This window comes from Corythoichthys intestinalis, chromosome 6 (assembly GCF_030265065.1).
Source record: "Corythoichthys intestinalis isolate RoL2023-P3 chromosome 6, ASM3026506v1, whole genome shotgun sequence".
NCBI lineage: Eukaryota > Metazoa > Chordata > Actinopteri > Syngnathiformes > Syngnathidae > Corythoichthys > Corythoichthys intestinalis.
In genome coordinates this window covers 50,494,728-50,512,903 of record NC_080400.1, presented here as the reverse complement: position 1 = coordinate 50,512,903, position 18,176 = coordinate 50,494,728, and the positions used below count along the sequence as shown (strand labels likewise).

Genomic DNA, 18,176 nt, shown 5'->3' with positions numbered 1-18,176 from the left:
CCGAGATGAAAAGTAATGAATGAAGTTTGTGTACTTAAGTAGCACAAAATTCTCACCTGATCTTAGAGCCTGAAATGTCTAATTCCAGGTGCATCAGATGCCTCTCACCACCTTTATTGAGTTTACGGTTGACAGTGACTGGGGCCAAAAACGGATTCTTGGAATCATATGGTCTGTAATACAGGAGCGCACAACTTTAGTGAGAAAAAAGTGATTTAACACTTACAGATTATTTGAAGACAATTTAATACATTTGAGAAGAAAACAAAGCACGAGCGTGCCACAGCCCACTTACAGGCTGAAGGCTGTGCGCGCATGGCCTCTACTAACTTTTAACCTAAATTCATTAAGAATGTCCACTAGGAGGCAGAAAGCTTTTACTGATGTACAGTAAACTGAGCTATACAGTAGACTCACGTCTCTGCTCCAGTACTTACGGCTTCTGGATCTCAAAGCTCTTCAGACGGCCAATCTCTCCTGTGAACACTTTATTCATGTTGATGTCAGTGTGCTCCTTGAGCTCATATTGGCGTATGCTGTGAGAAAATAAAGTACATTTGAGTGAACCTTTAAATAACATGAAATTACGCACACACAAGAAAAAAAACAACCTGCACAAATGTAAGAGGAGAAATTGCTTCATGGCAACATTATGACATAACATACAGTACCTTTGACCAGTGACAATCAAGTCAAAAGAACACAAACATACAATATAAAATATAATTAAAGATTTGAGCTTCACCTCGAGTCATCGCCCAAGGCTTCCACTCCAAAGTGCTCACAAACCGCAGGCCAAAACTGCTCTCGCCATGAGACGAAGTCCTCTTCCAAACTGAGAGGGAAACAAAAATATCAGGTGAGAGAACAAACAGAAGCATCAAACATTCAGTAAGTGAAATATTTACTTACAAATACTATAAACATTAAATTCACGCTGATGAAACATGCATTTCTAGCATCGAACCATTCTCACCATTCAAAGAAGCATTGTTTTTTCCCTTCACTTACTTGCCATCATCATCTCCTAAACCGAGGTCAAAAATGCGCTTGGCCCCAAGTTCCTCCAACCTTTTGTCAACGTATTTCCCCATGGCGTTGTAATGTTCATATGTTTTGTTGCCTAAAGCAAATACCTGCAGGCATATAATCCAGATCAGACATGGGCAACATGTGGTTTTAATAGAGCAAACTACTCATATCCTGGAAAACAGGTCATCTGCAGTGCATGCTGTGAAATTGATGTCTTCATGACGTTACATACAGTAGACCTCTAATTTTGTCAAGATTTTATAGGTGATAAAAACTAAATTCATGGTGAAATTTTAGTGGTTTTAAGTAAATTTAGGGGGGGGGTTGGAAGACTTAAGCACTTCAATGGGAAATTCATAGAAACGTACTGTATCTACAAAGGAACGTCTTATAAACGTCGAAATTTTCAGGTTACGACACACCTCAACGGGAATATATTGCCTCTTCTTGCGAGAGAAATTTCAGGATACGAGAGGCTAAAATTCAGTACAGTACTGTAAAAGCCTCCTGCTTTTAAATGTCACGCCATAAGATCTTGCTGCCCTATTGGTCATAACCTTTCCCATCATGCTTCAGTAACGTGATTCTGCTCTCTTAAAGGGCCATTTGTCGATGACGTTTCAATTTAGCTGTCGCAGTTTGATGACGTGCACAGGTTGCTGTTATTGTTGTTATAGCGGGCATGACGTCCTCACCAAATGAGCAAGTCTCCTCGCGTCTTTGTCTCTAAGGCACAGGCCTCCTTGCATGTTTGTGTCACGAATTGTAAGATGGGCACCATCTTGAAAGAAGATATTTTATTTTTCCATTTTCCTTTGCATTATGTTCTATTATCTACTTCATGACAGCTATTAATCGTTGCATTACGTTGTGTTACGTTAGGTTAGTGGAATGATTCAAATGTGTTTTGCTGTTGTTTTATTCGAGTTTCACCCCGATTATAAAATTTAATTTGGCGTTTCATTAGTGCTTTAAACAGATTAGAGCATTTACATGGAAAACACCTCGCGACATACTGAATTTTCAGGTTAAGGGACTACTTCCAAAAACAATTTCGTAAGTAGAGGTACCACTTACTAGTAAAGACTCATTTATTCAGGTCATTCTTCAGTACATTGAACAGTTCTGATTGTGCTATAAGGTTTTGCCTGTCATCAGAGTACAATTCATCTGTTGTGCACACAGGACCACACTAGAAATATAATGCTGGTATTCTTAAATTACCAATTTGTATTTTTCTTCTTCCATCTAAAAATTATTCAGTCAGCAATGTAAACACTTTCTATAGATGGACACTTGAAAAAGATGAAGTGTAACATTAGCTATGCTGAGCTATTTAGAAGGATCTTGTTCTGTTGCGGAAAGTTACATTAAGTTTGTAAGTTTTTAATGGATATTAATGAGTGCGACATTTGGAAGTGCCTGTTCACGGTACATAAACATTTATTGCTCGTGGCACGACGTCACTGATTCAAATCGATATTTGTATGTATAGTACTAATAAAGGGCTTTCTGGTCAGAAACATTTAAATATCTGGAATGCATAACTTGGATTGACATACAACTTAAAGGCCAAAAATGAAGGAAATAGCATGTACGTATCAACTGCCTAACCAGGATACAAAAAAAAAATCTAAGATTAACAGTAACCAGAGTAGAGCTGAAACGAATACTCGAGCAACTCGAGTAACTCGAGTTTAAAAACTGATCCGAGTAATTTTATTCACCTCGAGTAATCGTTTATTTTGACAGCTCTAAGCGTCACGTTTTGCTAGGACTACTTTTAATGCGGGACAACGCGCTGTCGCGTGCGGAGAGGAAGAAGGGGGAAGAAAAAAAACTTACCGCAGCCGACAGCCGCCACAAACGACGCCGACGTTGCTAAATACTAGCCCGCACAATGCTACATTGGTAACAGGTAGCATCTGGTGCGTCTCATAGAGATCACATGTATGTTGAACTAGATGCACAGTGAAAGACTAGGCCGCGTCTGGGCAGCGTTAGCAAACAGCCGCCATCTTAAAGCAGTAGAGCGCTAAGCGCTAATAAAGAGCGCTAAGCGCTAATATATAAGATTAACATTACTGTCACTACTAGCTCACCTTACGTTAGCATTGCGGAGGGCTAGGTTTCAATTAAGACCGCTTTCGATGCGTGGCTAACGTGTCTTTCATACAGGCTTTAACATAACATAGCGTTGTGGAGTGATGAGGGTGTCAAATAAAAACTCAATAATGCTAACTATCAATTTTAGCTCAGTAGTCATTGATGGATAAAACACCAAGTAGCACTAGTCCCTAATGTGCTCCAATACAGCCTGTATCATACATTTATTTTGAACAGTGCAAAAACTCAAAATCCTATCAGGACTTACAGTTTAGACTAACTTAAAACTTAACTAGAACTTAAAAATGGCTTGACACAAATAGAAATTTAATTGAAAAACGTGGGAAAAAATCCTAACTTTTAAGTGATGTGTGTTATCAAGCGTAAAGGCATTTTTAGGTGTGTTTATATATATATATATATATATATATATATATATATATATATATATATATATATATATATATATATATATATATACTTTTTAAAAATAAGATTAAAGGTTTTTTGAGTGAAAGCAGTGAATTAGTCATTTTTTAAAATTCTAGTTACATCTGAGATACAATTGTTGGCTGTTTTTAACAATATACATCAAAAATAAAGACATTGATTGACTGAAAATGATAAAATGTCTTGTTTTCTCATGTATATCTATAATTGCTCTTCACCTAAAAATATATTTGTTTTATCCGATTACTCGATTAATCGATAGAATTTTCAGTCGATTACTCGATTACTAAAATATTCGATAGCTGCAGCCCTAAACCAGAGTCTATAAAAATCAACTCGGTGGCAGCGTGACTATAAATCCAGCATATCCCTCCCAATGGGATAAAAATAATTGTTAGTAGGAAATTGTTTGAATTCTTCACAAACAAGAGCAACTCTTCGGACAGAGAAAAACTATTTAGCAGCTTCAGAATCGGGAATACTTTATGGGCCACTAAATGCTGAAACAGCAAATGTTCAGAGCACTTCCAGAAAAAAAGACATGAATGTGCTAGTTCTATCATGAACCTCACCGTGAAGTTGAGTCCAGAAAGGTCCTCATCATCATTTTCCTGCAGCCAATCGTAGAAATCCTGGGCATTATCTGTCGGGTCTCCTTCTCCATAGGTGGCCATACAGAATATGGCTAGCGAGTTTTTGATCTCAGACAATCGAGACAGTTCACCCTGAAGTAAAATGACAGAGGCAGACAGCAGTGCATAACAAATAAGTACAATTTCAAATTGTGTAAATGATGTGTTGAACAGTTCCTGTAAGTTACAGACGTCACTATAGTGTTAATGTGTTTAGTAGTATTGCTTTCAACGCTCTAGCTCAGATAAAAAATATGAATAAATGCAATATTTATAAAAGAATAAAGAAAGGAAGAAATTCTAAGTTTACAGTTTTAAGTTACCATTTCATATTCCTCTGGGTCAGCAGCCATTCCTTTCATGCCATAGCGCTGGGCATCTTTGGAGAGTCTGTTGGCAAACTCTTCTGCCGTGCCAGTTTGGGAGCCGTAGAACACAATAATGTTCTTTCCCTATGGGGAGTGGGGGTCAATAGACAGAACAAAAGTGGAGATGAACCAAAAGAATAAGAGTTATATAGTGGTACTAAAAACTACACAATGTTGCTAAGAGAAGTCACGACACAGACCCACAGACACACACTGAAATATAACTGTGCCATGTTTTTTTCCACTATCGTCATTGTTTTTGAATTATTTGCTGCGCAAACCACGAGATTCAAACCAAAACTATTTTTAAGCATTATACAAGTTCTTTTATGTCACAGTAATACAAATAATGATTCATGTCCATGGTCAATCCTCATAAATGGTGAAGTTTACTTCATGTGTTCTAAGATTTATCACAAATTGCTATTTTGTTAACTATGAGTCAATGTCAGATGCAAAGATTCAAACACTCAAACCTCATTTAACTCCATTGTTTTTCCTACGGAGTGAGTATTATCATACGCCGGTACAATATGTCTCGTCTGTCTATGTTCATTTGAAACTGTTAGAAACCTTTATCCTTTTAACCAAAACTTTTTAATTTGACGAACGAAAACATTTTGACTAACTGCCGACTAAAATTAGACGACGATGAAAACATGACTACGACTAATAAGTATTTTCGTCCAACTAAAACAATTAAATGGGCTACCCAAAACAACAGTCACGAAAAAATATTTATCTCAAAAGCTACACATTTTTTTTTATTCGAAAAGATTTTGGTGTATTATTAAATCAAATCATACACGAGAATTTTGTTAACTTTGGAAACTGTGTCAAATTGCATTTTAATACAAAAAAACAGAAGAGTAATATCTAGAGCAAAAACCTAAGAGACCAAATTTCAAAAGTGCATTTTTAGGACCGTTTTCAGAACACCACAATAATTAATTGGTCAACAAAAGGCAAACAAACAGCACAAAGTGCATGTTTCTTCTTCTGGTAGAACAACTAAGGGGGTGGGCATGGCCATATGGAGAGGTGGGAATCTTTTGGCACATCACGATTCGATTACGATTACGATTCAGAGGCTCCGATTCCATTATAAATCGATTATTGATGTTACCCCCCCCTCCCCCCGCGCTTTTAATGTTTTGTACATTAGTTTCAAAATTGTTCAAAAATCCTCTCAAGCTAAACCAAACTAATATTTCAGTATCATGTTAACAGTTTAAAACAGTAAATAAAATACTCAAGTCCCATTCTGTATCAGCAGCTTTAAACGCCAGTCAATTAATTTAATTATGTGAATCTACCGTTAAAGTTGTTAAAATTCTCCCGTTATTCTATAATTTCCCTTCTGTCTACTTTCGACATGTCAAAGTTTTAAAACAGTTTCATCATTTAAAAATGGATTCAAGTTAAGATTTTGCCGATTTAGGAGTATTTTAGATAAAAAGTTAATTAGGTTTGCTACAACAGAGCCGTCTAGAGAAGTCTACTGCTTTAAGATGGCGGCTGTTAACAACGCGGCAACTACTAAACGGCAAGTCTGTCATTTTGCATCTAGTTCTTTTTACATGTTCTACCGGCGCGTCGTCTGTCATTTTGCATCTAGTTCTACATACATGTGACATCTACTATTGCCGTATGTGGCCGTACAGTATGTTTGTAGCAACTAGCAACTGGTCGTTGTTTGAAGCAGCTGTCGGCCGCAGTCAGGTATTATTGTTTTTTTTATCTAGCGGCATGAGTTGAACATGATATTTACTCTCGGTCCGTTCCTCAGTGTGTCCCGAAGACTGCACTGACTGTGTTTTAGATCTGCTTTTCATAGTATAATTCAATAATCGGAATTTGGATTTTTGTGAATCGTTCTCGAATCTTCCACGGCAGAATCGCGAATAATCTCAGAATCGGAAATTTCGCACGCCTGTAGTCATATGTGAGGACAAAAAAATTATTTTCTACTTTAGGCAGGGGCGTCGCCACCCCTGAAATTTGGTTGGCCACCCTAAATGCCCCCCCCCCCAACTCAGTAAAGCTATGTTCACACCGGCCGCGTCATTTGCTTGTCGCGCCACGGGTTCCCATTGAAAGTAAATGTAAACGTGTGAGTAGGCTCGACACGCGTGACACGTTGGGGCGATGCGATGATGCCAAATCGACTGTCACGCGTCAAAGTTAACGCGCCGCCAAGGAGATGGTTTGGTTTAACTTTCTGTGACAGAGTTCGGCGTCGAGGAGGAAGGAGGAAGCACAGGAAGAACGTCAATTTCATGCATTCACAACAGAAAAAGTTGGACCTCTTTCATATTCATATGGTTCCTGAGAACACTACCACTGCGGTGGTTAAACACTAATCTTAATTGAGGTAAGTGAGAAATTCCAAGGTGTGAAAAAATTGTGAATGTTAGTGTTTAATGTATAGGCATGTCGCAGGTGATTAGGTAACGTTTATGTAGCTGGAGTTATGGAGCTAACGTCAGCAACATTAGCTCGACAGTATGTTATCAGTATTATTATTATTATTATCAGCATTTAGCGGTGCAGTTACTTAGCATACACGCGTATCGGTCGCAAAAAAGATGGTTCAAGCAGGAAAATAGAAAGGTCGCACATGTGAGAGTACCGAATTCAGCCCATTCATTCTTATCATTATGAGTCTCAAAAATTTGTGCAAAGAGGATCAAAGTACAGTAACTTTTTCGTGCATAAAAAAACTTCCCTTTGGCACACATAGCTACAGTAACACAAAATCAATATGTACTTGTACTAATGTTCTATGATTGTATGTATTTGTGTTACACTTACCGTTTTCTTCATTTTCTCGATGAAACTTGTTTCTCTTGTTGTGGGGGCTCTAGGGAAGACGAAAAGTTCATGCTTAAGCAGATGGAAAGAAAAGCTTTAAAAACCATGGGTTTATTGACCAAAAAAGCAATAACACGAGCATTGCTCATTTGACTTTGGTCAACACTTGGGAAAAAATAAACACACAAAAATCTCTACCAGACGTTACGATTATTAACACTGTATGGTGAAAAACTGAGATGGTATCCATGGAGTTAAGTCAAAAATTAAGCAGACATCAAACTACAGAAATGTAGCCTGATTCCGGCCCGACCAAGAGACACATCATGGAAAAAATGTAGACCGTCGTGACAGGCATCTTGAATTAGGAGGTGCCGATAACTTTGTGTAGAGCAGTGGTTCTTAATAGAGATGTCCCGATCCGATATTTGGATCTGATCGGACGGCGATATGGGCAAAAAAATGTGCATTGGTATTGGATCAGCCAATACGGAAAAATTCTGATCCAGACTTCCGATCCATTTTTTTTTTAAGGTCCGGTCTGGGTTTTCCAGCACACTGATTTACATTATCCATTCCAGTTTTTGCTTCGGTTTCCCTAAAATCCGGTCCGCATTTTACGGCACACCTTCAACACACTACATTTACATTACCGTCTCCCAATTTACCGAGAGACTTTATCGGTAAAAATGTCAGCTGTGTGGGATCATTTCACCTTAAAGGACGACAAAGACGAAGGCAGAGTGCAACATATGCCACAATAAAGTCAAGCGTGGTGGTAAAGCTGTAAGAAGTTTTAATACAACCAACCTAATCAAACATTTAGCGAAATACCACCACAAACAATATAAGAAGCATGGTAAGAAAACCGAAGACAAAAAGAAAGGTCCTACACAACTAACACTGGCAGAAACTTTTGCTATGTGTGTCAAACTGGCACTCGACAGTCCCAAAGCCCAGGGAATAACAAGCGTCATTGCCGAAGAAGTCATTCTGGATGACGAGCCATTATCTCTCGTGAGTAAAGACGCACCATTCAACACTTAGAACCACGGTACAACAAGCCCAGCCGTCATTACATCCTTGAGCGATTCGGTCGTGGAAGATTCGAGAACGACTCACGAACATCCAAATTCCGATTATTCAAATATGTCAAGTAAAGCGGAACTAATACACAGTGCGGTCTTCGGTACGCAATGAGAAACGGACCGCATTGCGTCCTAAGAGTAAACATCATAATTGTCATAGACCCAGGTAATGCCAATGCTCAACTCACGGCTTTAGCTCAACTCATGCCGCTGGATAAAGAACACAAGAATACCTGACTGCTGCTGACAGCCGCTACAAACTACGTCAACATTGTTTTACTGTAGATAATAGATATCATATGTATATAGAACTAGATGCAACATTGAACTATTGAAAACTAGTTGCGTTAGTAAACAGCCGCCATCTTAAAGCAGGAGACTTCCCTTGTAGGCTGTTGTGAACCTTCCAAGCGGACCTAATTAACTTTTTATCTAAAATACTCCTAAATTGGCAAAATCCTGACTTGAATCTATCTTCAAAACAGTTTTAAAACTTTCACATGTCGAAAGTAGACAGAAGGGAAATTATGGAATAACGGAGCAATTTTAACAACTTTAAACAGTAGATTCGCAAAATTAAATGAATTGAATGTAGTTTAAAGCTGCTGATACAGAATGGGGACTTGAGTATTTTATTTACTGTTTTAAAATGTTAATTTGATACTGAAATAGTCGTTTATTTAAACCTGAGAGGCTTTTTATACAATTTTTGTAACTAACGCACGAAACATTAAAAGCATCTAATAGCTTGGGGGGTTTGTGGGATTTTCCACTGAGGTTGTTGGTGTGTTTTGCTTTTTTAAGACAGTTTACAATATTATTTGCACGTTTTACTGACTGACTATGCCATTTCTGTTTGCTATTTATAATGTTTTGTGTTTGTCACTGAATAAACAGCTCAGTTTCTTGTTACCAACCGTTGTGTGTTATTCAAACTCACCTAATTCAGCTGGCTAGTTGTACTAAGAGTACTAAAACCTTTTTCAACATGAGTCTGACAACTAAGTAAGGAGGCTAAATAACTTTAAACTTTAACACATGCTCAGATAGGCCAGTATCGGTATCGGCCAGTATCGGTATCAGATCGGAAGTGCAAAACACGATCAGTATCTGATCGGAAGTGCAAAAACCTGGATCGGGACATCCCTAGTTCTTAACCTTGCCAAAGGTACCGAACCCCATGAATTCCACACGTTCATTAAACGAACCCTTTTGAATTAGAACGATCTTTTTTTTCCAAATTCAAAATTGATATATCTCAGCTAGCAAGCTAAAACCCAAAGAATTTCCATTCATATTTCTTCTCATTAAGCTAGCATGTTTGAAACAGGCCAACATGTATGTTTTTATCTTTATGTCTGCAGCATCATCAGACCACTAAACCAATACTAGCCCAATGCGCATATTTAGGGCCCGAGCACTAAGCGTGCGAAGGCCCTATTGTTTTGCAAAGGATTTTTTTTTCCAGGGCAAATGAAAACGGCCAATTTGGAGGCCTGAACATGCACGAAAAGTCACCAAAATTTGCACATACGTGCGGAAAACTGTAAATTTCGATAATTTTGCAACGTTGCAAAAAAATGTAACAAAATGGCTCAGTGGCGCCCCCTTGAAATTTTAAAATTGGCCTATAACATTAGGGTCTGTCAGCGTAGAGCGACGAAATTTGGGGAGTCTATACCTTGTCCAAAACCGCTCCACAAAAGCATTTACACCCATATTCCAAACCCAACAGGAAATCGGTTATTTTGGATCGAATATGAAATTTTTATCGATTTACAGGGTGCACATTTGAGACCTATTCGCCGAGGGAGTTAGTTGGATCATCTTCAAAATTGGTGAGACTGTTCAGGAGACATATGAGATCTTAAGTTTTTAAAATGGTGCGTTTTCATTCACTGGTCTGACCTGGTCGTGGTGCCAAAGTCGGCCATTTTTTCGGCAAAATTACAAATTCAGTAAATGACTAATAGTTCCTTGACACAACGTTCAATCTTTTTCATATGTGGCATGTACTGTATGTGCAGTATCCCACCCTTAACACGAGTGCATTGAAATATTACCCATTAGGCCTAGCGCCTCCTAGTGAGAACAGGAAATGCCTTTTTTTACGAGACAGGTTCCTCCTCCAAGGGAAAAAAATCTGTTGACCTCAAACCTGCATCAGGGGAGCCTTAAGACCTGTGTTCAGGTGCCTGATGAAAAATTTTGAGGTTTCGTTGAAGCGGAGGGGACCAAACAGGAAAGTGAAAATGACCGTCAACAATTTGTCTCGCAAAAAACTTTGAACAGTCATAACTCAGCAGATATACAACATATCTGCGCCAAACTTCCCGTGCTTGTTGAGAGTCATATCCTGAAGGGCCTTGTAAGGGTCATTTGCATCTACTCTACAGAGCCAACTAGTGGCAACAGAAAGGAGTTTTAAAACAGGCCTTTCCTATTGGGTTTTTTTTCAACGTAGAGCAATGAAATTTGGGGAGTCCATACCTTATGCAAAACTGTTCCAAAAAGTCTCTTGCACCCATTTTCCAAATCCAACAGAAAATTAGGTATTTTGGATCGAATGTGAAATTTTTATCCATTTGTAGTACAGTTTACATTTGGAGGCCTGAACATGCACGAAAACTCATCAAATTTTGCACATACATGCGGCTTCACGTGGATTTCGATAATCTTGCGACGTTACAAAAAAATGTAACAAAAAGGCTCAGTGGCGCCCCCTTGAATTTTTCAAAAAAGCGTTTCCTATTAGGTTTTTTTAACGTAGAGCAATGAAATTTGGGGAGTCGATACCTTGTGCAAAACTGCTCCAAAAAGTCTCTTGAACCCATATTCCAAACCCAACAGGAAATCGGGTATTTTGGATCGAATGTGAAATTTTTATCAATTAACAGGGTGCACATTTGAGACCTTGTCACAGAGGGAGTTAGTTGGATCATCTTCAAAATTGGTTAGACTATTCAGGAGACATAGGAGATCTAAAAATTTTCAAAATGGTGCGTTTTCATTAATGGGTCTGACCTGGGCTTTTGTGCCAAATTCGGCCATTTTTTCGGCAAAATGACAAATTCAGTAAAAGACTAATAGCTCCTTGACACAACGTTCAATCTTTTTCATATCTGGCATGTATATGCGGGATCCCAGCCTTAACACGAGTGCATTGAAACATTACCCATTAGGCCTAGCGCCCCCTAGTGGGAACAGGAAATGCCTTTTTTTACTAAACAGCCTCCTCCTCCAAGGAAAAAAATATTTTCACCTGAAACCTGCATCAGGGGAGCCATAAGACATGTGTTCAGGTGCTTGATGAAAAATACTGAGGTTTGGTTGAAGCAGAAGAGTCCAACGGGAGAAGTAAAAATGACTGAAGCCAAGTTTTGAACAGTCATAACATCTACAACATATCTGCGCCAAACATCTCGTGATTGTTGAGTCATACTCCGAAGGGTCCTGTAGGGGTCATTTGCATCAACCCTACAGCGCCAACTAGTGGCAATAGAAAGTCACTCATTTTTCTAATATATGTCCAGTTCTTTTCAGGTTGGTCATTGTAGTTTCAAGACCTTTTGAAATACTTATTTTACGACCCATGTCCACATGTCTCTGTCTGTTGCAGTGACGAACCTTTATTCGCTCCTTTTTTGTAGTAGTCTCTCCAATAGGGGTTTTTATCTCTTAGGTGTGTGAATCTAAAGAGGCGACTTTCGAGCATGTTAGGTTCTAATGAGATGATTAGAGAGGACGATCTGCCACCACCCTGACCTGCACACTGTCCGAGTTGCGAGACGTCCGAGTTGTGCTAGATTGCGAGGGCCCGTTCAGTCCTGCTTGCAGGCCTAGTTTAGATTTGTCATTCAAATTAAGAGGAATATACCTTATATTGTTCAACATTAAACCTGCTTGGTTGCATCAACCTTGACTGTGCAGTTTTTGTCATTTTTACATTAAAATGATATCAACATGATCACCAAATTTGTACACAAAGTCTTTATCTAAAAAAATACACATGAATCTTGTCACAAATCTGTTGTACTTTCTCATACCAAGTAAGAGTTAACCTTCCACTGAGCAAACCAGTTCCTCTAGAACTAGCAGTTGAAAGAATTGGACTAAAGCCTGTAAATTGTGGACTAACCAGTACAAAACCCAGTCTAAAACACCGCTTTTCATAGTCTCAGTCAGTGTCCAAAAATAGGGTCTTAACCTTCACTGAACCCCTGACTAACCGAACCCCTGGGGTTCGATCGAACCCTGGTTAAGAACCACTGGTGTAGAGTTATTCAAAGACTACATTTGTTGTGCAGGACGACCATGAGTAGCCTGTCGGAATGACATAGCCTACATGCTCCTAGGGCAGGGGTGGGCAAACCGGTCCTCAAGGGCCGTAGTGGGTCCTGGTCTTTATTCCAACTGATCCAGCACAGACAGTTTAACCAATGAGGTTTCTGCTGAAACAAAGAGCACCTGACCGCGATCAACTGATTGCGCTTGCAAGACACCAGATTGGTGAAAAGGTTTCCTCTTGATGGGTTGGAACAGAAACCCGCGCCCACAGCGGCCCTTTGCGGAATATTTTGCCCACCCCTGTCCTAGGGATTTAACAATACATTGATTTTGATCGATACATCGTCATTATTTAGATATGCCATTTTGATAAAAAGAAATGTTACAAAAAATGTCAAAAACATCAGTTGCTTTGTATTTGTAATTACTTTAGTGAAGTGTAACTGGTTATGTTTAATACTGTATGCATATGAATTCATATTAAATCGAATGAAAGCTCTTGAATCGAGCCAAATCATGTCAGACTTATCAGCAAATATCCTATCACTTTCCAAAGAATCGATAACTTATCTTGTCGTCATGAATTTGGCAATTTACGTCCCTATGCGCTCCAACGATTCGTTGCTATATAGTGACCAACACTTTTTTCTGTGACAGCAGATGCCATCAGTGCCCCACCACCTTGCTATGTGTAGGTGAGGCCAAGGTGACAAAAATAAACATTGTGAATTCTATTGTGTCTTCTTGTTTGTAGAAAATGTTCTAATATTATTAGGTACGGACAAATTTGTCACCTTAAATGATGTTTGAAAGATAGCCCATACAACCCTGTCCCCACCATTCAGGAGCCAGTTCAAAGTCTCTTTTTTATTTACCCTATCCAAGCCACGGACCGACACAGTTCCTCTGTTACCTAAAACACAAGAGGCACTGAATAAATGTTTTATGATAACCTCAGTTTGGGCTTGAAGAACCAATTATTGCAAATATAATTCTTCTCAATGGCAATAATGTTTTACAAGATAACCAAATTGAAGTTTGGCTAGTGCCTCATAACAGATAATGGTCTTGAGGTGAGGTATCGCTGTAATCATTACACAAGGTGTTCCTATAGGAGGATCTTTCGTTACGACATTGTTAAGCAACATCTAATGTCTGGAAAAGCGCTAGTAAGGATATGAGTATAGTCTGACTGAACACCAGGCGCTCAGAAAAAAGCCTGGATTTGTGAGGCTTAAATTGTACATGGTAAATTCTAGTGACTATTTGTTATTTAGAGATCTTAAAAAAAAAAATCTAATTTGTTAAGAATAAAATCTACTCGCAGATAGTAGAATCGGGCCAAATTCTTAACTTAAATATTCCTTGAAACAAAATAACCGTGGGCCTCCAGAATTTTGAAAGCAGTTAGTTTTCCACAAGTGAAGGATCCACGGCTCTCTACTAAATAAAAATAAATGTCTTCCCATTAGATTTGTGGCAAAAACAGCTGTGAGTTTGACCGATATTTTTCGTTATCCCAGATCTCATATGGGCTTTGAATTTTTTCAATTTTGTCACCAATATATATAGATTTAGAAGATTCTCTAAAGCTCCTGTGATCTTCAGCTGTGAAAATGTATATATGTCAGGAGATTTCGCACACTATTTGTGGCATCCTCACTGCTTCCCATCATGTTTGTGCTCTTGCCACCCAACCGTGCCGAAAATATGTCAACAAAGGTCCTCCTATAGTAACCTATCTAATTTACTCCAAAAGATTTACCCTAAAGCACCAAGGTACATTCAGTCATCGAAAATAAAGTCTACACACCCTGTTAGCTTCGCTCGCAATGGTCACACAGGTCACCTTCTCCACTTTCAGTCATATCATTCATGTGCTTGTCTTTGCTATTATCTCCCTCTTGGGATTGTGGTGCTGCAAAAATATTTGCCTTGCTAGTGCCACTGTTCAACTTCTTCAACTTCAACTTCTTGTCCATTTCCAAACAAGCTTTTTATTTGTTGGTGTGGTATCAATCATAGAATTCACCAGGTTGACTGCTTCACCAATAAATAGCCATAACCACATAGCATGTTAAAACACTCATATTAGTTCAGTCCATTACTTATTTAGTTGTCATCAGAATATGCAACGTTGTCATGCACTGCTCACTTATCTGCAAAACGGAGACTTGGCCAGCCTACTTTAAACGTAAGAAACCAATAAGAATTCAGGCATGAGAATCTGATGCCAAACATGCCATAAAACAGGCTCCTGTGGTTAACACTTGTACTCTGGAGCACAGATATCTCCAGATGGAAATCTAGCAGGAGACATTTGCCCTCAAGCACAAGCATTCCTGTCAGATCTAATAGAGAGTCTAAGAACATAATCAGATGGTCTTGGAAATGTCTCCCTGAAGTACAACAAACCTGAGGACATGAAAAATACAGGACAAGAGAAAGTTAAAAGCTGGGTTTTTGCACTCCAGCCATCTCAAATATTATGCTTTTCAGTCCTTCACTCTTAACATTCTTATGTGTTTCTGTCACAAAATTAAATGGAAATGTCCCTGGGGGAAAAAAAAACACTGCAATGTTTTGTGCCGAGTTAAAGACTCACATTTTAAGACAGACACATAAAATTAAGATGAATGAAAGTTCATTTTTTATTGTATGACAATAAGCTTTTAAAGAACCATGCAGAGCCAGATTTTTTTTTCTAGTAAAACAAGCTAATTGACCTACATGACATGCCTGCGTCAGGCTTGTCAAAGCAACGTTTTATTTTTTTGTGGCTCGTTACTGATGACTGAACACTGTGATTATGTTTAAAAAGAAAAAAAAATCATTATCTCATCCAACTTTATAGATCATTATGTCAGTTTAGCAACGATTGTCAGAATATTTATAGCGATTCACTTCCCAGTCGTCGTCAAAATGCAACTCAAAATCTGCAATGAGTCCGGCAACGATGCATCAGTTTGGCTACAGTTTATAAGCATCTTTCTCAGGGATGAAATCAAGCTGATTACTGACCTCTCAGCAGCATCTCTCCTGTCTTCTGGCAGGGAGAAAACACAGCCCATGGCATGTAGCCCTATAGCTCAGCACAGCCACTACCACCGCTGGCTAGGCAACGCCACGCCGTGAACTGCCACGCTCAGCCTCAATTGCAGGATGTCAAAACTCCAAAGTTACAGGCAGAAAAAACAACCCCGGTCCAGAGAGATACTAAAAAGCTTTGCAAAGAATAGTTTGCCTTCACCTCCGTAGCGCCAGCGTTATCTGAATTCAGCCTCTTCCTGTGCTTCTTCCTGAATCAAGCCTGTTTCTCATACTCTCTCAGACACATGCACACTGCAGCCCTGTCAGTGTCTGGACACAATGGTGGGAAACTGACTTTCCCCATAAAATGTAGCAGAGCTGCAGACCCACACTTTTGACTCACACCAGCACACACTGAACCACTCTGGGGCTGAGAAGCCTTCCCCCTCAGGCCCGCCCCCTTTTCCTCTTCGGCCTGAAAGGTGTTAGGCACGAAAAAGTCTACAAGATCCATTCTAAAGATTTGGCTAGTCAACTAACTAAAGCCACTTCTCGGTGGAACGAGAAAACAGGAGAAAGAAGTGAATAGTCGTTTTTTTGTCCCCCGCCCCCACATCACTGGAGGAGAGAGGGGAATGCCATCGCTATGGCAACCTCATTTATCATAAAAGGATTCCATTTGTGACAAGGCCCAATGGCAAAGGAGCTCATCTAACGCACATAGACAAAAGGAAAAGCAGGAGAGAGGGGAAAGATTGGGGGGAAAAGTAACACTGGGTGAAGAAAGGGTTGCCTGTCTTTTGCCTCAAAATCCACCTTTTGAAGAGTTCTCACAAAAGAAGCTTGGCTCACAACTTTCTCATGATTTCAGGGCCAAAAACAAAAGCACAGGAAATATATAGAGACTACGCCTCCTTCAAAACAGTTAGGTAATCGCCGTGCTCTTAAATGAGAGAGCAGACCATCCTTGCACTCTTGTCATTTTATGCTCCCTTTCTTGATCCCCACCAATCCACAAAAGCACGAAAGTAACAAAATTCTTCCTGATTGCCATTACTCTGGTGACCAGCACCGGCAACCAAAGTTGAGAGCTTAGAAACTCAAAAGTTTTTTTCTGTGACAAAACCTCAACCACTCAAGAGAGCATAGTTTCGGGTGGTTAACTCATTTGTGTTGTGGTTGGGGAGGGTCTACAAATGTAGTCAGTTATATTTGAGTTCAGTGGAAACAAAACAAGCCTCCATCCCTCTACTGCTGTGAAGCAGAGAAAAAAAGAAAAATACAGGGAAAGCTTTGACAAAAAGTGTTGGAAAGGCGACACGAAAGCTCCATGTTAAATTTAAGCTCAAGAGTCAAAGTCTTATCTAAATGTCTTCAACTCTTCCCTCCATTTAACAGTGATAGACGTCCAATTTATTTGAACTAGGACCATTCAGTGCTCGTTCATAGTTTTCATTAAGGTTTGATGACATGGGGATGATTTCAGTTCCAAAACACACATGGCTAAAGCAACTCCATTTGGATTTTTTTTTCCACTGGGTGAAAAAAGAAATAATGACCACTAAATATACTGGAACTATATCAATTTTGACAAGACTTTAAGCTCAATGACCCTCTAACAGGATTAACTCCACAATTATGCTACTATAGAAGTGTACCAAAGGTAGCCCCAAAAACTGTGATGGCCACAGAGATGGAATTTTACGGGATGTAGGTGTAGTGTTGCAGTCAATATGAATCGATACACATCTCAGTCTAGGCTGATCATACAATAAAGGGACAATATGTAGACAGAGGATAAAATTAGAAGGAATGTTAAACTATGAGTATAATGTGAAGGAACACCCAGGCGCACACAGTAATCCTCTTTGCACATTTGTCACTGCAATACACCACTTCTCTCTGGGTTACGAGACTTCAAATTCTTAAGTCTACGCTAATGTCACCAATCATCAATCTCACCTTGGTGTTCAAGTCATTGGTATGTTCTCACTTCAATATTGTAGAATCTTGTCAGTTGGCTTACAAATCTTATCCGGCATCAATAGCCTTCACCACAACAGGCAAAACTAAAACAGATATTGCCAGCTGCAGCACATACAAGATTGTAGCAAACTGGTGATTCGTTGATGTACTTACTCTGTAACAGTAATAGGTTTTGTAAATTTGCCAATAACAGCTAAAGTAGTGGTTTAGTCCAATGTTGACGAATCCTTGAGACTTGGGGGCCGTTTACATGGTGACTCTCCGAGAATAGCCTTTGATATGCATGCCGAGGAAGCCCCCCTCAATCCCCGGCAATCGGATTCTTCCACTTTGGAGGAATTTTTCGTCTTCGCCGACACCATTTGCACGCTAGGCGAGTCCGC

The 18,176-nt window shown here is 39.3% G+C and overlaps 1 protein-coding gene across 2 annotated transcripts in view; it reads right to left on the bottom strand.

Annotated features, from left to right (window-relative positions):
- porb (P450 (cytochrome) oxidoreductase b) overlaps positions 1-18,176 on the bottom strand; it is a 53,552-nt gene that overhangs the window by 15,983 nt on the left and 19,393 nt on the right. Inside the window, exons 1-8 of one of the 2 annotated variants that reach the window (XM_057838959.1) lie at positions 15,799-16,100; positions 7,403-7,451; positions 4,544-4,672; positions 4,161-4,313; positions 1,012-1,136; positions 746-835; positions 438-536; positions 57-173 (exon numbers count right to left, since the gene is read on the bottom strand). In XM_057838959.1, the coding sequence (XP_057694942.1) occupies positions 57-173; positions 438-536; positions 746-835; positions 1,012-1,136; positions 4,161-4,313; positions 4,544-4,672; positions 7,403-7,451; positions 15,799-15,848 (812 nt within the window). In that variant the 5' untranslated portion in view covers positions 15,849-16,100. Of the gene's footprint in view, positions 1-56; positions 174-437; positions 537-745; positions 836-1,011; positions 1,137-4,160; positions 4,314-4,543; positions 4,673-7,402; positions 7,452-15,798; positions 16,101-18,176 lie in introns of those variants that run through there. The other variant, XM_057838958.1, reaches the window with a different exon arrangement.